Source organism: Lissotriton helveticus, chromosome 11 (assembly GCF_964261635.1).
Source record: "Lissotriton helveticus chromosome 11, aLisHel1.1, whole genome shotgun sequence".
Classification (NCBI taxonomy): Eukaryota; Metazoa; Chordata; class Amphibia; order Caudata; family Salamandridae; genus Lissotriton; species Lissotriton helveticus.
Window position 1 is genome coordinate 790,532,958 of NC_136072.1, and position 13,754 is coordinate 790,546,711.

The 13,754-nt window shown below is 42.2% G+C and overlaps 1 protein-coding gene across 2 annotated transcripts in view; it reads right to left on the reverse strand.

Annotated features, from left to right (window-relative positions):
* Positions 1-13,754, reverse strand: part of GCK (glucokinase) — a 366,089-nt gene that overhangs the window by 35,303 nt on the left and 317,032 nt on the right. For both annotated transcript variants that reach the window (XM_078666753.1, XM_078666754.1), the window contains exons 3-6: positions 12,839-12,993; positions 11,171-11,290; positions 8,818-8,913; positions 8,564-8,663 (exon numbers count right to left, since the gene is read on the reverse strand). In XM_078666753.1, coding sequence (XP_078522879.1) covers positions 8,564-8,663; positions 8,818-8,913; positions 11,171-11,290; positions 12,839-12,993 — 471 coding nt within the window. The remainder of the gene's footprint in view (positions 1-8,563; positions 8,664-8,817; positions 8,914-11,170; positions 11,291-12,838; positions 12,994-13,754) is intronic.

The following is a 13,754-nucleotide window of genomic DNA, read 5'->3' on the forward strand; positions in this document are numbered from 1 at the left end:
AAAGTCTGAATGGTTGTAATAAAATTCCATGGAATACCATCACTTGCAAGTCAAAGCATAACAGTATTTCTTTGTTGACCATCTTGAGTAGGTGTAATGCACTGCATCTATTTTACACACATAGAAAATATGTTAATACATTATTCAATTATTTTTCAAACCGGTTCTTGTTTTTGAAGTGGGTACAGCTAAAGCTTGTACTTATTGGATTTGGCCTAAAGAGAAGAGTCTATAGTGGATGCCACATACTTCTCCCTATGGACACTTGATAGACCAGAAGCATGGTTTTAAAAAACGTCTGTAGTGCGTGCAAGTACTTATTTTAAGACCATTCAGGTACTAATTCCCGCCACGGTCCATATATATTATGCTTTGAGCAGTAGCGGACTGCTCTCACGGCAGAGTGGCAGGGGGGGGAGGGGTGTGAAGTGGGGGGGCAGAAGTAAGACAATAAAAAAGAACTTACCTGCTCCTCGCCAATCGCCGCTCTTCTCCTTCCTACTGAGGCTATCAGACTCCTCTGCGGCCAGTCGCATCGCTTCTCTCATGCATGAGAGAAGTGCTGAGATTGGCCTGAACAGGCTTGTTTTCCGCTTCAAAGGGGACTGGGAGCCCACCCCTTCTACTCTCTTCACCTGGCAATGCAGCTCAGGTTGGGGAGATGCCAGTGAGCATTACTGTTTGCCATCCTGAAACAGCCGGCTAAACTGTCATGCGCCCTGAGTGCAGTTCCCACCACTCCTCTGCGCCTGCCCCCTGAGATGGCCCCGCCCACAAGACACAGCAGGATAGGAAAAAAATATTAATAATAAACACGTTTTATTTCTCAAATTTTGCGGCCACTGGCGGGGGGGCGGTGCTCCTCCGCCATAGTGGAGTAGCTACCTCTGGTTTTTAGTATGGCATAGGAACAATTTGAATACAATAAAGAAACAAGTTACTTACCTGTAACTCCAGTTTTCAGCATTGGTATCTTTCATAGATTCACATGCTTGAATTGTTCCCATTCTGGTGGCGGGGAATAATTCAAGCATGTGAATTCATGAAAGATTCAGTGCTGGAGAATTAATGTTTTGTCAAACCAATTTATGCTTTGAGATCGCTATATAAAGAAGTGTAAACTTACTGTGGGTTAACAGATTATAAAAATATGCATCATGTAGTAGGGTAGCAGTAAGAAATTTACAGTAAATGTCACATTTGCCAATAAAATTAAGTTATGAAAAATGTGTGTTTATTCCAATTTACACTAATTTGAGCAGAAGAATGGTTTTGAAACCTTTATCATGTTACAACATAGTAATAAGTAATACGCATGTCAGCTAGTAGCCATTAACAGTATTAGTTATTGATAGTATTTGGGGTTAGAGGCCATGAGCAAGAGGATAGTAAAACCAGTCCATAATTAACCATACTTCATCAAGGTCACTCAAACTGGTTATGAGCCAGATACATAGAGTAACAATCATGTCTCAGAATAACCATTAAATTTTTTTTTTTTTAAGAGTTTTATATAGCGTGAACTAGACCTGAAGATATCGGGTATCAGTGCGCTTTACATAGCACCAGTTTCGTTACATGACGACATATTCATTTTTGTTAGGCACAGGAAGATTACATGATTTGCCCAGAGTCACAGGATGTTGAGCGTCGTTGCCGATTCTTGGACCCGGTTGCCCAGCTTCAACATAAATCTCTCTAGCCGTAAGGCTACATTCTCTCCCCAACCATTAATTGTGGAAAAGTAATATCAGAGAAAACCACGGCCCATACTACTTCAAAGGACTTTGAGGGTATGTTTAGAGCATGGGTATCATGGAGAAATGAAGATATAGATGTGTATAGGGACTATACTGTGTTTATACACAGAGACGTAAGGGAAGTTGGATAAAGGAGAATGAGGTAATGGCAGTGCTCAGTTGCAGTAGTACAAGGTTTGATCATGTGTCAAGCGGAGCTAGTCGGTTGGGTAGGAGCACCCAAGTTCACTGTAGCCAATGACAAATTTCCGTATCTTTGTTAAGTCCATTTTTATGGTGTCTGCTCTTAGAATCCATTCACTTTCATTGGGGCAGAGTTGTAGTTCCTGGTCACCGTCACATGATTTTGTCAAATTTGTTTAAGTCTGAATAAAGTAAAGATCCTGGTGTGTTTGTGATGTCGTAATTATAAATCCATTAGATGTAGGAAGCTGTCTGTCTTTTTTGTTGATATTTAGGCAATGCTCCTGTTTACTCATTTTTTATCCGGCTAATGGTGCTCCCTATATATTGTTTCTTGAAGGGGCATTCTATTACAAGGATCACATATGTACTATTGCAGTTTATCCACTGTTTTGGGGTGGCTACACAGAATTCTTAAAAAGGAACAATTTCTACCATGTTTGCATACTGAGCAGTCATGGCACGTGTGGAAGCCACTAGGTTTTTTGAGAATGTGGTAAGTTGATGATGTTTGTCAGTAAACTCAGAGCGTCACAGTAGTTTTTCAAAGTTTGGTGCTCTTCTAAAGCCCATTTGTAATGATAATATTGCTACGAACTGTGTGGTTGCTTATCAGGAGTTGCCACTGTTTTCTTAGTATTTTTCTGATTATTTGGTGGCCAGTGTGGAAACTGGTAGCAAGTTGGATTTGTTCTGGATTGATATTGCTATGTCCCTTTGGTTCCTGAAGAAGGTTCCATGTGATTTAGGGATGTTATTTTTTGAGTAATTTTAATCACATGTGTCTCCTTACACCCATGGATTTAACGTCTATCAGCATGGTTCTTGTCTTTTTCTGTAAATACACCAGTTTAATTGCAGTTTATCTTGAATCTGAGTATTTCATCCCTTAGGCATGTTTTATATAGTGTTTGGTGGATGACAACTATCAGCAGATAGAACTGTTTTAGCTGGTGTAGGCTTTCCTTGGATTTTAGTTTGTATTTTGTTGTTTTTAGTTTAAATGGTCAAGTCTAAAAAACACTTGTGCCTTGGAGATGTTATAAGTGGTGCAGATTTACCAATAATACTGGTTCATATTTGTATGATATTTTAATGAGTTTGTCTGGATCCCTGCTACATCACTACGATGCTGTCAATATAGCAATTGGAATTCTTTGAAGGCTTCATCTCATAGCCAAAATGTCACCAATAAAGATACATGTGTAGAATGCTGTAAAATTGCCAACCATGACTGTACCTTGCATCTGCAAAAATAATTAATTTTTGAAACGGTTGGTAAGAAAAATCTCAGTATATTAAGTATTATATTACTGGATTCCACGTAGTGACCAGATCCGGTATTGAGTGCCTTTCTTGCTGCTTGAATGCCATGTTATGTTTGATAGTGGTGGAGAAACTTACAATGTCAGCAGTTGCTAGAATGTTGTTAAACCGTCGTTCTATGTTGTCCACTTGTTTTTTTGTAAAAGGGTAAATATATTGATCTATGTATTCACCTATTCTCGAACAGATAGAGTTACTTCCTGAAATTATTTTATGTTCTGATAGTAGAAAACCCCTTTTTTTGGATTTTGGGTAACAGGTGAAAGGGTGGCATTGTAGGACAATTGATCTGCAGACAATATTTTTCTTCCATGCTGAGGAGTCCTTGCTGAAACCAGTCATCAAATTTATTCCAAACAACTGACAGTAGATTCCTTAATAATACCAAGTATAGCGTTATAACCTGCAGGCAATGCCGGCCATTAAAGCCCGCCTTCAGAGATAAAGACCCAAGCCAAAGGCAAGGGACTTCAACAGGGGAACGTGCCTTTAATGGTTGGGATAGGTGCAACGGCAAGCAATAATGCTATCAGAACATTCCGCCCCTTACGGGCAGAAAGTCCTAATTAGCAAAACATAGACCTCTCAGAGCCCAAGGGGGTTGAAATCCCTGAGGCTCCAAAGCCTTAGGTTCTCCGCTGTTGACTATTCAGAGCAATAGCTGTGACAGGAGGCTTAAATCTGCCCCTGGGCTTGGCTAAACTGCCTTTTCCCATTCAGCCGAGCCAGAGAGACCCAGGAGCTGAGCAGCATTCCCTTTCTCCTCCAAGGCTTCAGTGACTGTGTAAGTTATGGGAGAAAGGAGGGGAACGGCTCCGGTTGGTCCTGTAGCGCAGCCTCTACCTTTCGCTTTCCTCGGCCCAGACCATATATCTTGGAGAGTCAGGGTAAAGAGAAAGGCAGAGCCTGGGTACTGGAACATTGAAATGTTGAAAGCAGAGGGCCTATACCAGTTTATAGAGGCCGCAGACGCTCCATTGTCATCAAAGGAGCTCTCAACATTCTAATGTTCTAAACATTATGCATATTTGCTTTAATTATTGGTTGCTCATAATAAGTTTATACTTCTTTATCCACAGATCTCAAAATATAAATTGGCAAAGCATTATTGTATTTAAATATTTTCCTATGCGAAAACACTATACAATTAGCATGATACACATGGACCCTGATGGGGAATGGTACCCGATCAAGGAATTCAAGGTATGTTCACTTATTCTTATAAGTATCTTTAGCTACTTCCAATAAGTTCAGGCTAACTATTGGCCTTTCCCAATGAGTTCACACTTCGGATAATCCGACGTGAAAAACAAGAATCGGTTTGCCAAATAAATTAATATTTTAATAACATTATTTCCATTTGAGTGCAATACAATCAATGCATTACGGCAATTCAAGATGTCCACCACAGAAATACTACTACGCTTTGACTTTTAAGAGAGACCATTTCATTGAAGGTTTTTACTTCTACACTCATTTGGACTTCATTCGGACCCTCTCCACAAACCAACTCACATATCATGCCACAGCAATGTATGCTTCCTCTTGCACGTTACAAACTCCTTTTGATGCAATGGTTACTTCTACGAAAACTTTGGCACACATATATTGCACTTCAAATTCAAAATGGCTGCTGCCACCATGCGGGATGTATTTCCATTTCCGTGGGGTTTACTACAGAAAATAGCGATCTCCTTCTCACTAATACCCAGAAACCGCAGGAGACCGAGACATTGTTTCCTTGCTCGTCCTTTTTCCAGACTTGACGACCAAAAAAGTAACATATAGCAGTTCCTGCTGCAGATATTTTCCTTATCCCTTTCCCTGTCATGCCATGAATGCTATTAGGAATTTACATCCCACATACCCCCCCACTCGTTCCCTGGAGGCCATTATAGCACCTTACTGCAGATCCTTCCACCACTTCACTGCACCCGCTTGCTGGACAACCCGTGAATCCCCCCTCAATTTATGATATCCTCTTTAATTCCAGGTAGAATGAATATTTGTCCTATTTACTGGCACAGAACCTTCGCTTCCTCTTTACATTGATATCTACTCTCCTTAATTGTCAAAGTAAACTATTCAGGCTACCATTAGTTTTTTTTACATTTGGGCCACGGCATAAAGTTATTTATCACAACAGTAACTCTCCTTTTGCTTCTGCTTACACTGTCTTGCCCACCTAATGGGTTTTGTTACTGCTCTGGCTTGTCCTACTTATTAAGATAGCGTGTATTCACATGGTCCCACCCCCTGACCCAGGTACATCCGATCAGGTTCGTTTTCTTCCCGATGGTCTTTTTTATGATGACAACTCTTACCAACACCACCTCATCAACTGACCTAATTAAACCCAAAAGAACCCACTGTATCACAATGACCTGCGATAATGCTATGATTACATCACATATTAGACTCTCTATACCTACCACACCACCTCATCTCATACGCATAGCACGGCCTTCCAGACTACCTGTGCTAATCTATTACCTCATGCCTCATCCCCTACCACATCATGGTTTTGATACAGCTCCAGATCCCAGTTAGTCTGATTGGACCAATATGTATTTCCTACCCCATCACAAGATATCATTGATACCACTATCTCTTGTATAAATGACCCTCAGGCCTCTCTTATATACTCTGACCTTTAAAGAATTTAAACAATTCTGTGAATACTTCTAACAATGTGAACTTTCCTACCCAGGCCTCTACCCCTCCCCCATGCATCCTCCACATCACTAGTTTCCTATCTCTCTGATATGTCAAGAAATACCCAAGTATAGAAATAAGTAACTTACATTGTGACACTTCCACTGTTTATGGCAACAGGCCACCTTTCTCACTGTGTGAAAATGATGCATGATATTCTCACCAGACTGTATGTTAAAAAAGATTCACTGTTGGTTATGGGGGGTGCATTCACTTCCTCATAATGAGCCTGTTTCACAAAGGGCCTATGTGCTTGTGGCAGAGACCCCGCAGGTGTGGGGCAGTCTCTGCAGTCGTGACAGAGACCCAGCAGTTGTGGTGGAGTCTCTGCACTCGTGGCGGAGGCCTCGCAGTCGTGGGGGAGTCTCTGCACTCGTGACTGAGGCACCGCAGTTGTGGTGGAGTGTCTGCACTCGTGGCGGAGGTCCTGCAGTCATTGGGGGAGTCTCCACACTTGTGGGGGAATCTCCGCAATGAGAATTCTCATTACGGAGATTCCGCCATGAGTGAGGAGACTCCCCAATGACTGCGTGGTCTCCGCCACAAGTGCAAATGCCCTTTGTGAATCAGTCCTCAAGTGTTTCTACTTGTTTGCATGTAGTTTTACAGCCATGAAGAAGCTGCAGGCCTGCGTGCCAAAAAGTGCGGAGAAACACGTGTCGGCTGCTCCTACCAAACCAGGTGAAATTACAAATCACCTATCAGGTAATACTAATTTACAAAACACCTGTTGACTATCATCTACTATTGTTCATTTTTTAAAAGATGTAATGCAGTGTTTACTGGAATAATAAAAAAATGATGCTGTAACTGTGGGGTTTGGAGGTTTTACCCCAAGGGAATGCACACAACACACCACCTGACTACCACCGTCAACATTAAATTGGGCAAATTGTGTTTCTTAAGACTCAAGGGCCCTCTACTCTGATTTTAATTGACTGAGATGCAGTAACATCAGACTCCGCTCTCAATTCTTTAATGAGGCTATATTTTCATGGCTTTACCTGCACGAATACACAATTGTTAGTCACTCACATATATTTATAGGAGCTTTAACTAGACCAACAAGCATTTATTGGGCTTTAGTATCATTCATTCACATTTGTAAGGACTTGAGCTCAGTATCCAAAAATATTTTGTTACATCTACATGCATTTTATGGGGGCTCACAGCTGTGTCCATGCACCTCTTGTGGACTGGAAATTAAAATCAGCCCTAGAAAATGTGTTATTTCGAGCCACATATTGTGGTGAGTGTAGCAAGTGTGTAGCGAGTGTGACTGCTGCTAGAAGGATTTGGAGGGAAGAAGGGGCGGGACATTATGTACATGTTTCCAATAAAGTGGGAAAGTTGTGTGTATCTCCTCAGGGCTGCTTTCCATGCCTGACATGGTCATTTCGCCCATCCGCCTCTACAAGTAATCAACTGGTATTCACTCTACAGAGCATTTTCCATGAGGAGCATGCATGCAGCCAGTCCAGCCCTTCCATGCACATTTTGTTGCTTTACTCGCCCCCTCAAGTGTTCAGTGTAATTGTATTAATTGTGGTGGCACAGCACATGATTAAAGGAGCTGGTGGGACTGAAAAGGTGATGGTTTTCCAAATCAGAGATCACTGCATGAGAATTGCGCCGCATGGTGCCCACAGACTGATACTTAAAAATTTACTTTTAATACCGAGAGGCTACTTGATTGTAAAGGATCCAGAAGTCAATTGAAAAACTGAAGGCAGTGGAGGAAGTTATTATTTTTACTATGTTAAAGCTTGTTTAGGATTTCTGGGAAAAAACTCTCAAAATGATTTTTAGTGCTCCATGTGGGAGCTGGTTTGTTAAGGAAAGCAGAGTAATCCTTACACTCAAACACATCTATATTCCAAGCATCCCTCTGAAAGATAGCAGACTCTCACATTATAACAATCATCAAAGTAGTTTTCCACAATTATGGTGCCTAACAAGCAGATCATTCACACGTGAAACAGGCTGTGACACCGCTTAATTTCTGGATATGGGTTGAATTGAAGAGTAATTGTGAAGTCTCACGTGCCCCACCAACCGATCCATCACAATCTACTTCTGCTTTGAAAGCAAGGTAAGTTGCCTAACACATTACTGTTTGTCTTCTATCTATTTCTCCATTCATGTATTCACGCTATCAGTGCCCATCCTGGACCAGGTTTTATTTGTTTATTTAACCTGAAACCCAGGAGCAGTTGCCAATCTACAGCCATGAATCAGAGACGTAGTGTTCACAGGTGTGGGTACCTAATCTAAGTGCTTTGTTTTCATTGCCACGTGTGTCCTGGTGATGGTTAATGAGCTGTCGACCTTAATGCAGAGCCTGTTTGCTAACTCTTACCTCACATCCAAAAACACTTATCCTCGTGGTCAAGTCTGTTTACAGAAGGTACTGAAAGGCAACGGAGGTTGAAAACATACACACTAACGGGAAAGTGTCTCATTTGATCAATCTCCCACTACATGCTCCCTGCCAACCACATAAAACCAGCAGAGTAGAATGTAGTAATATTAACTGGTATGGGTAGGAAGGAATGAAGTAAAGAGTCCAGGATACTCACCCACTATCATGCCGACCTCACACATGTGGTCCTCATAGTAGCAAGAGATCATGGTGGCAACTGTGTCGTTCACCATGGCAACCACGTCCATCTCAAAATCCTATCAACACGAATGGGTGATGGAATAGGGGGACAAAACAACAAAAATAATAAAGAAGTTCTTAGACATCAAAAGCATTGGAAAACATGAAGTGGCCCTGCGTAGATCAAGATATGAACTGAAAGTCACCCAAAAATCTTATTTTAGGACTCACCCCTCTTCTTTTAATAGCATCTCTCAGAAGTCCCACGATGTTGTTGCCTTCAGCCCCAGAGGCTGTGAAGCCTTTCGTCCAGTTCAAGAGAATACCCTGTGGGATGAATGCCAGACAGAGAAAGGGTGAGACCAAGCGGGTCTGAGAAACAGTAAATTTTGTTTGCTTCAGCAGGATATGCACAGTATTTACTAAGGATCTTGTGAAAGACGAGAGATCCAGCCGGCAACAGATGAGCTTGGATAGAAGGCGGCGGTATGTTACGCATGTAGGATTGTAGAGCTTGGAGCACATCAAAATCGTTTCACTGCATCTGGTTTTTCCTCATTTATTCCTCAGATGCACTCTGCCTGGCTAAGAAACAAGGACCCTGACGTACGGTCTTTCACACAATGGAGCACTGAATGAAATATTGCTGCCCTGTGTTGCATGAAGAGCAGAAAATAGCGCATCACCCGATTTAATTAAGAGTCATCTGCTGAGGATATCGGTGGTGCTCCTGCAACATCTGTCTGTTCTGCGTGACGCCAAGCCTCGCGCGGCAACACAAAGGTGAGCCAGCAGTCTCTCACCTGGAATCTGAACTGAAAGGACACCCTCCAGTAGAGAGGTAAGCCAAGTAAGATATGTGCTTTTAAGTAAAGCACACGTTGCGCATAGGTATATGAGGCGATATACTACTTAACCCATTCTTTGTTCCTGCTACTTTATAGGATTAGAATTTGGGGCAAAGTCAGCTCAAACTATTTTAGTAGATCTTTGGTTTTGGCACAAAGCAAGATCTACTAAAATAGTGCTGAATCTCAGAATGGGTATATCAGGGACAGTACTCAAATGGTTCACCTCCTTTCTGCATAACCGGACTCAGAAATTCAAGATTAACAATACGATGTCTACACCAGTCCCTGTATCACTAGGTGTCCCACAATGATCCTCCCTATCCCCTACTTTGTTCAATATTGTCATGGAACCACTCACCGCACTGCTTCAAGCATCTAATGTACAATTTCACATGTACGCAGACGATACCCAGCTCTACCTGAAAATACACACCCTTGAAGACATCAAATTTCTCAACACAACGCTTAGGAACACACAGATTTGGCTAGCAGAGAATCATCTCAAACTTAACGCCCTCAAGACGGAATTCCTCCTAATAGCTCCTCCCTCCAAAGTCCCCATCACTCAGTCCTGGCTTAACCATCTCACTGCACTTAATGTTCAGCCTACTATCGTGGATTCAGCGAAATCTTTAGGCATAACCCTTGACTGCAATCTCAATATGCATCACCATATCAGCAATGCTAATTTCCAATTTAACACATTGAGGAACCTGAAACCTTTCCTCCCTGCAAATGACTTCAGAACTGCAGTCCAAGCCCTAGCAATCCCTTAAGTGGATTATGGAAGTGTTGCCCTCTGTGGCCTCCCCTTTTCGACTACCGCACCATTAAAAGCCTCTATTAATGCTGCAGCCAGACTTATCACGGGCTCAAAAAAACGGTCACACATCTCTCCTGACTTAAGATCCCTGACCTGGCTTCCATACGAAGCTAGAATACACCTGAAAATCGCATGCATGACACACAAGGCTATACACCACAACTCACCCAGCTACCTCGCTCAGAAACTGACAATTTCGGGTGGCTCAAGAGCTACAAGAAGCGCAGAAAACCTTCTTTTGAAGCCCCAAAGATTCCACAAGAAAAAGACATATAAACGCTTCTTCTCTGGGATGGCGCCCAGGATCTGGAATGCCCTTTCTCCAGAAATCAGACTTATCTCATCCACGGCAATCTTCAAAAAAGAAGTAAAACCGCTCCTCTTAGCTAAATTCACATGAATTTAGACCTATGTACTCTCGTTCTCGTTATGTCTCGTCCAAAAACTATTTACAGCTGACCACATATACACCGCTGCTACCTCACCTTTTTTACTTTTATTTAACCTGTCTGCTCATCTTAGCATGATGTGTTTAATTTTGTATTCCTTTATCTGTGTACAGTTGACCACCTTTACACCGCTGCTACCTCACCCTGTTGTCATTTGTTTAATTTGTCTGCTTATCCTTGCATTATATATTTGTTTAAATTCTTTATCTGTTTATCCCATCTGTATATAAAGCGCTCTGATATCCGCAAGGATCTTGTTCGCGCTCTATAAAACCTTCAAAATAAAATAAAATAAAAATAAATAAATAGTGATTTGGGGTAGGATGAAGCAAAGACGAGACAGACCTATTGATGTTCTTGACAGCTGTGAGCAGAATCACAGTTTCTTCCTATGTTCACTGTGGAAGAGACCATGTTTGTAGTGCACCCAGACTGTAGAAGATTCCCCCCGCCACTCTTACCTTATCAATATCCTCATGCCGTACAGGAAAGGAGAAAGTGAAGCCAAGGGGCAGTTTCTTGTGCTTCATGTTATGTTTGTCCAGGTAGTCAGAGATGCACTCAGAAATATAATCAAAGAGCTGGGAATAGAAAACATCCATCAGTGAGAACCTAAGGTGTTCACAAAGGTGAAATCCAGAGATGGTGGAAAACTAATAAATACCCCCCACACACCAAGCTCTGAGTAGGCTACCAAATCACACAATCAAGGACTATTTCAGACCCATAATATTGCACAAACTGGCTATGACTGAGTCCTTACATTACAAGGAGATTGGTTCATGGTAGTCCCTTAACATCACACAATCACTCCTTTTGGACAATCCATTACCTCACACAATTATTGAATTATATATGTACAAACACATAAAGACACGCCAATTGGCATGTTGACTACTATGCAAAGGCTGCATGTAGGTGAATGTTGTATAAATCAAATTAAGCACCTGGATACGACATATGCAGAGAATGCTGTGTGGTTGTTCTGAATGGTTGTGAGAGTGCAGTTTAGTATTGGCTATATGAGTACTCGGATGGAAGAAGTCTGAAAGTTGAGAAGGTCGGGCGATTGAGGTGACCACGAGTCAGGCTAAGGTAGCTGAAGCTTAAAGCTGACTGAACATCAGATGAGAGAGGCCATTCTTCCGAAAAGTCAGCAGAGCTGAGCCTAGATTTTTGTTTGTTTCACCTGTGAGCACACAATGTTTGGGAGTTTCTTGCGTGAACTAAAGATCTATGAGGTTGAGTTTCCGACAAGGAATGGGAGACTGCTAGAACACTTGACAGAAGGTTCCGCGACGCCATGAATAGATAGAGTGAATGCATTTCCTTCCATGATTGCCCAAAGGAGTTATTAATGAAAAAAGATGAATTGCTAGGAGGCTCACAAATGTTACTAGCAGTATATCTTATGGCAGAGTCCATTCGGCTAGAGGGTTCAAGCCACCTACATTGACAGAGGTGAGAGGGCCAGAGAGACTCTCCTTGAACGACAGTGCTATTATGTTACGGTGAGGGTGAGGCCCTTGGAGAACACTCTACTTGGACATATCATGGTATCCTGCATGAAGTTGCTCAAAGTTCCTCAGAGGTATGTGGCAGTGTTACTAGCAATGACTGATTCATGACATCACGCCAACACTGTCACTTGTTCGTTCCAATGAAAAGATACAAGATAAAAGATTGGATTGGTTGTGCAATTGCCCTATCAGCTTTAAGTTTGCTCATAATTTTACGCATGTTTCTAGTCTCTCCACTTTTAATTAGTGCGGCAGAGATGGCGTTAGTTAGAGTTTGGTGGCTGTCCCAGCTACCTTATTTAGGGTTTATAACCATCTATGCACTCTAACTAGGGCAGACAGGCCTACATTTAGAGTGTATACCAATGTATACACTCTGAATAGGGCAGACGGAATGTCTGCCAATTTTTGTCATATCGCCTGTATCCACCAAACTGTAAATAACCTCTAGAGACTGCAGAACATTGTAGTGTGTGTAGCATGTGAATAACCCATACCTAAATGAGACGGGGGTCTCTAAGGCAAACACTTGGCTGGATTCTGCAGCAACAGTTTTGTGACCTAGAAGAAACTTTGCATAAGGCCCACTGCAGTGTGAATCTTTCTTACCATTTCTGCTGTGCCTGTCATGGCATCCTCTGGGATGCTGTACATTTGGTTCTTGGTCTCCACCTTCCACTGCCCTTCCAGGTCTTCTCCCACTTTCACCAACATTACTCGGAAGTTGGTGCCTCCCAAATCCAGGGCCAGGAAGTCCCCTACCTCTACAAGAGCAGGGAACAGAGAAAGGCGTTGTCAAAGTATGAACATGCATATCTGCTTGTGGGCAAGATGTGGAACCTTCAATGCAATGGGCCAGAAATTGTTAACAGAGGCTGCAGGGCTAGTGGTGTACCATTATGGGAGCAGTGTTTATGGAACCATTGCATACCTTCTCATGTGTAATTTTTCTGGGCAGACCTGAGTCGAGCACTCCAGAACTGCCCAGGCATGCATATCCCCTAAAGAGCTTTGTGTCCGTCTAAAGTGATGTGAAACGTGAAGACTAGACTATATTGGGTAGCCAGGATGTCTCTGAATACATAACTTCATAATGTGAGTCTGCAACAACCATAATAAACCCTTTACTTCACCCCAAACGCATTTTGCTCTTCTTACCTTCACTCTATATGGCTTCTAGTGCCACACAATAGGATAAAAAACCGCTAACAAGACTTCCCCACCCACCACATCAACTCACCTCACAAACTTTAACATCTAAAACTACACCAAACAACATCAGCTATGCTACTACTTGGACATCCTGCAGCCTACACCCTACATCCACTTTTCTTGCATCCAGTTTCTAACCTTTTTTTTTCACTTTATATCTTACCAACAACACCATAGACCACCTCCTAAACACTGCACCACATACACAACCACCCCAAAGTAGACCACCTACACCCAAAATCACCAATCACCGACATCACCACCTCCACCATTAAGAAGTAGTGTAAGGACGGACACAGGCATGTGTTAAGGT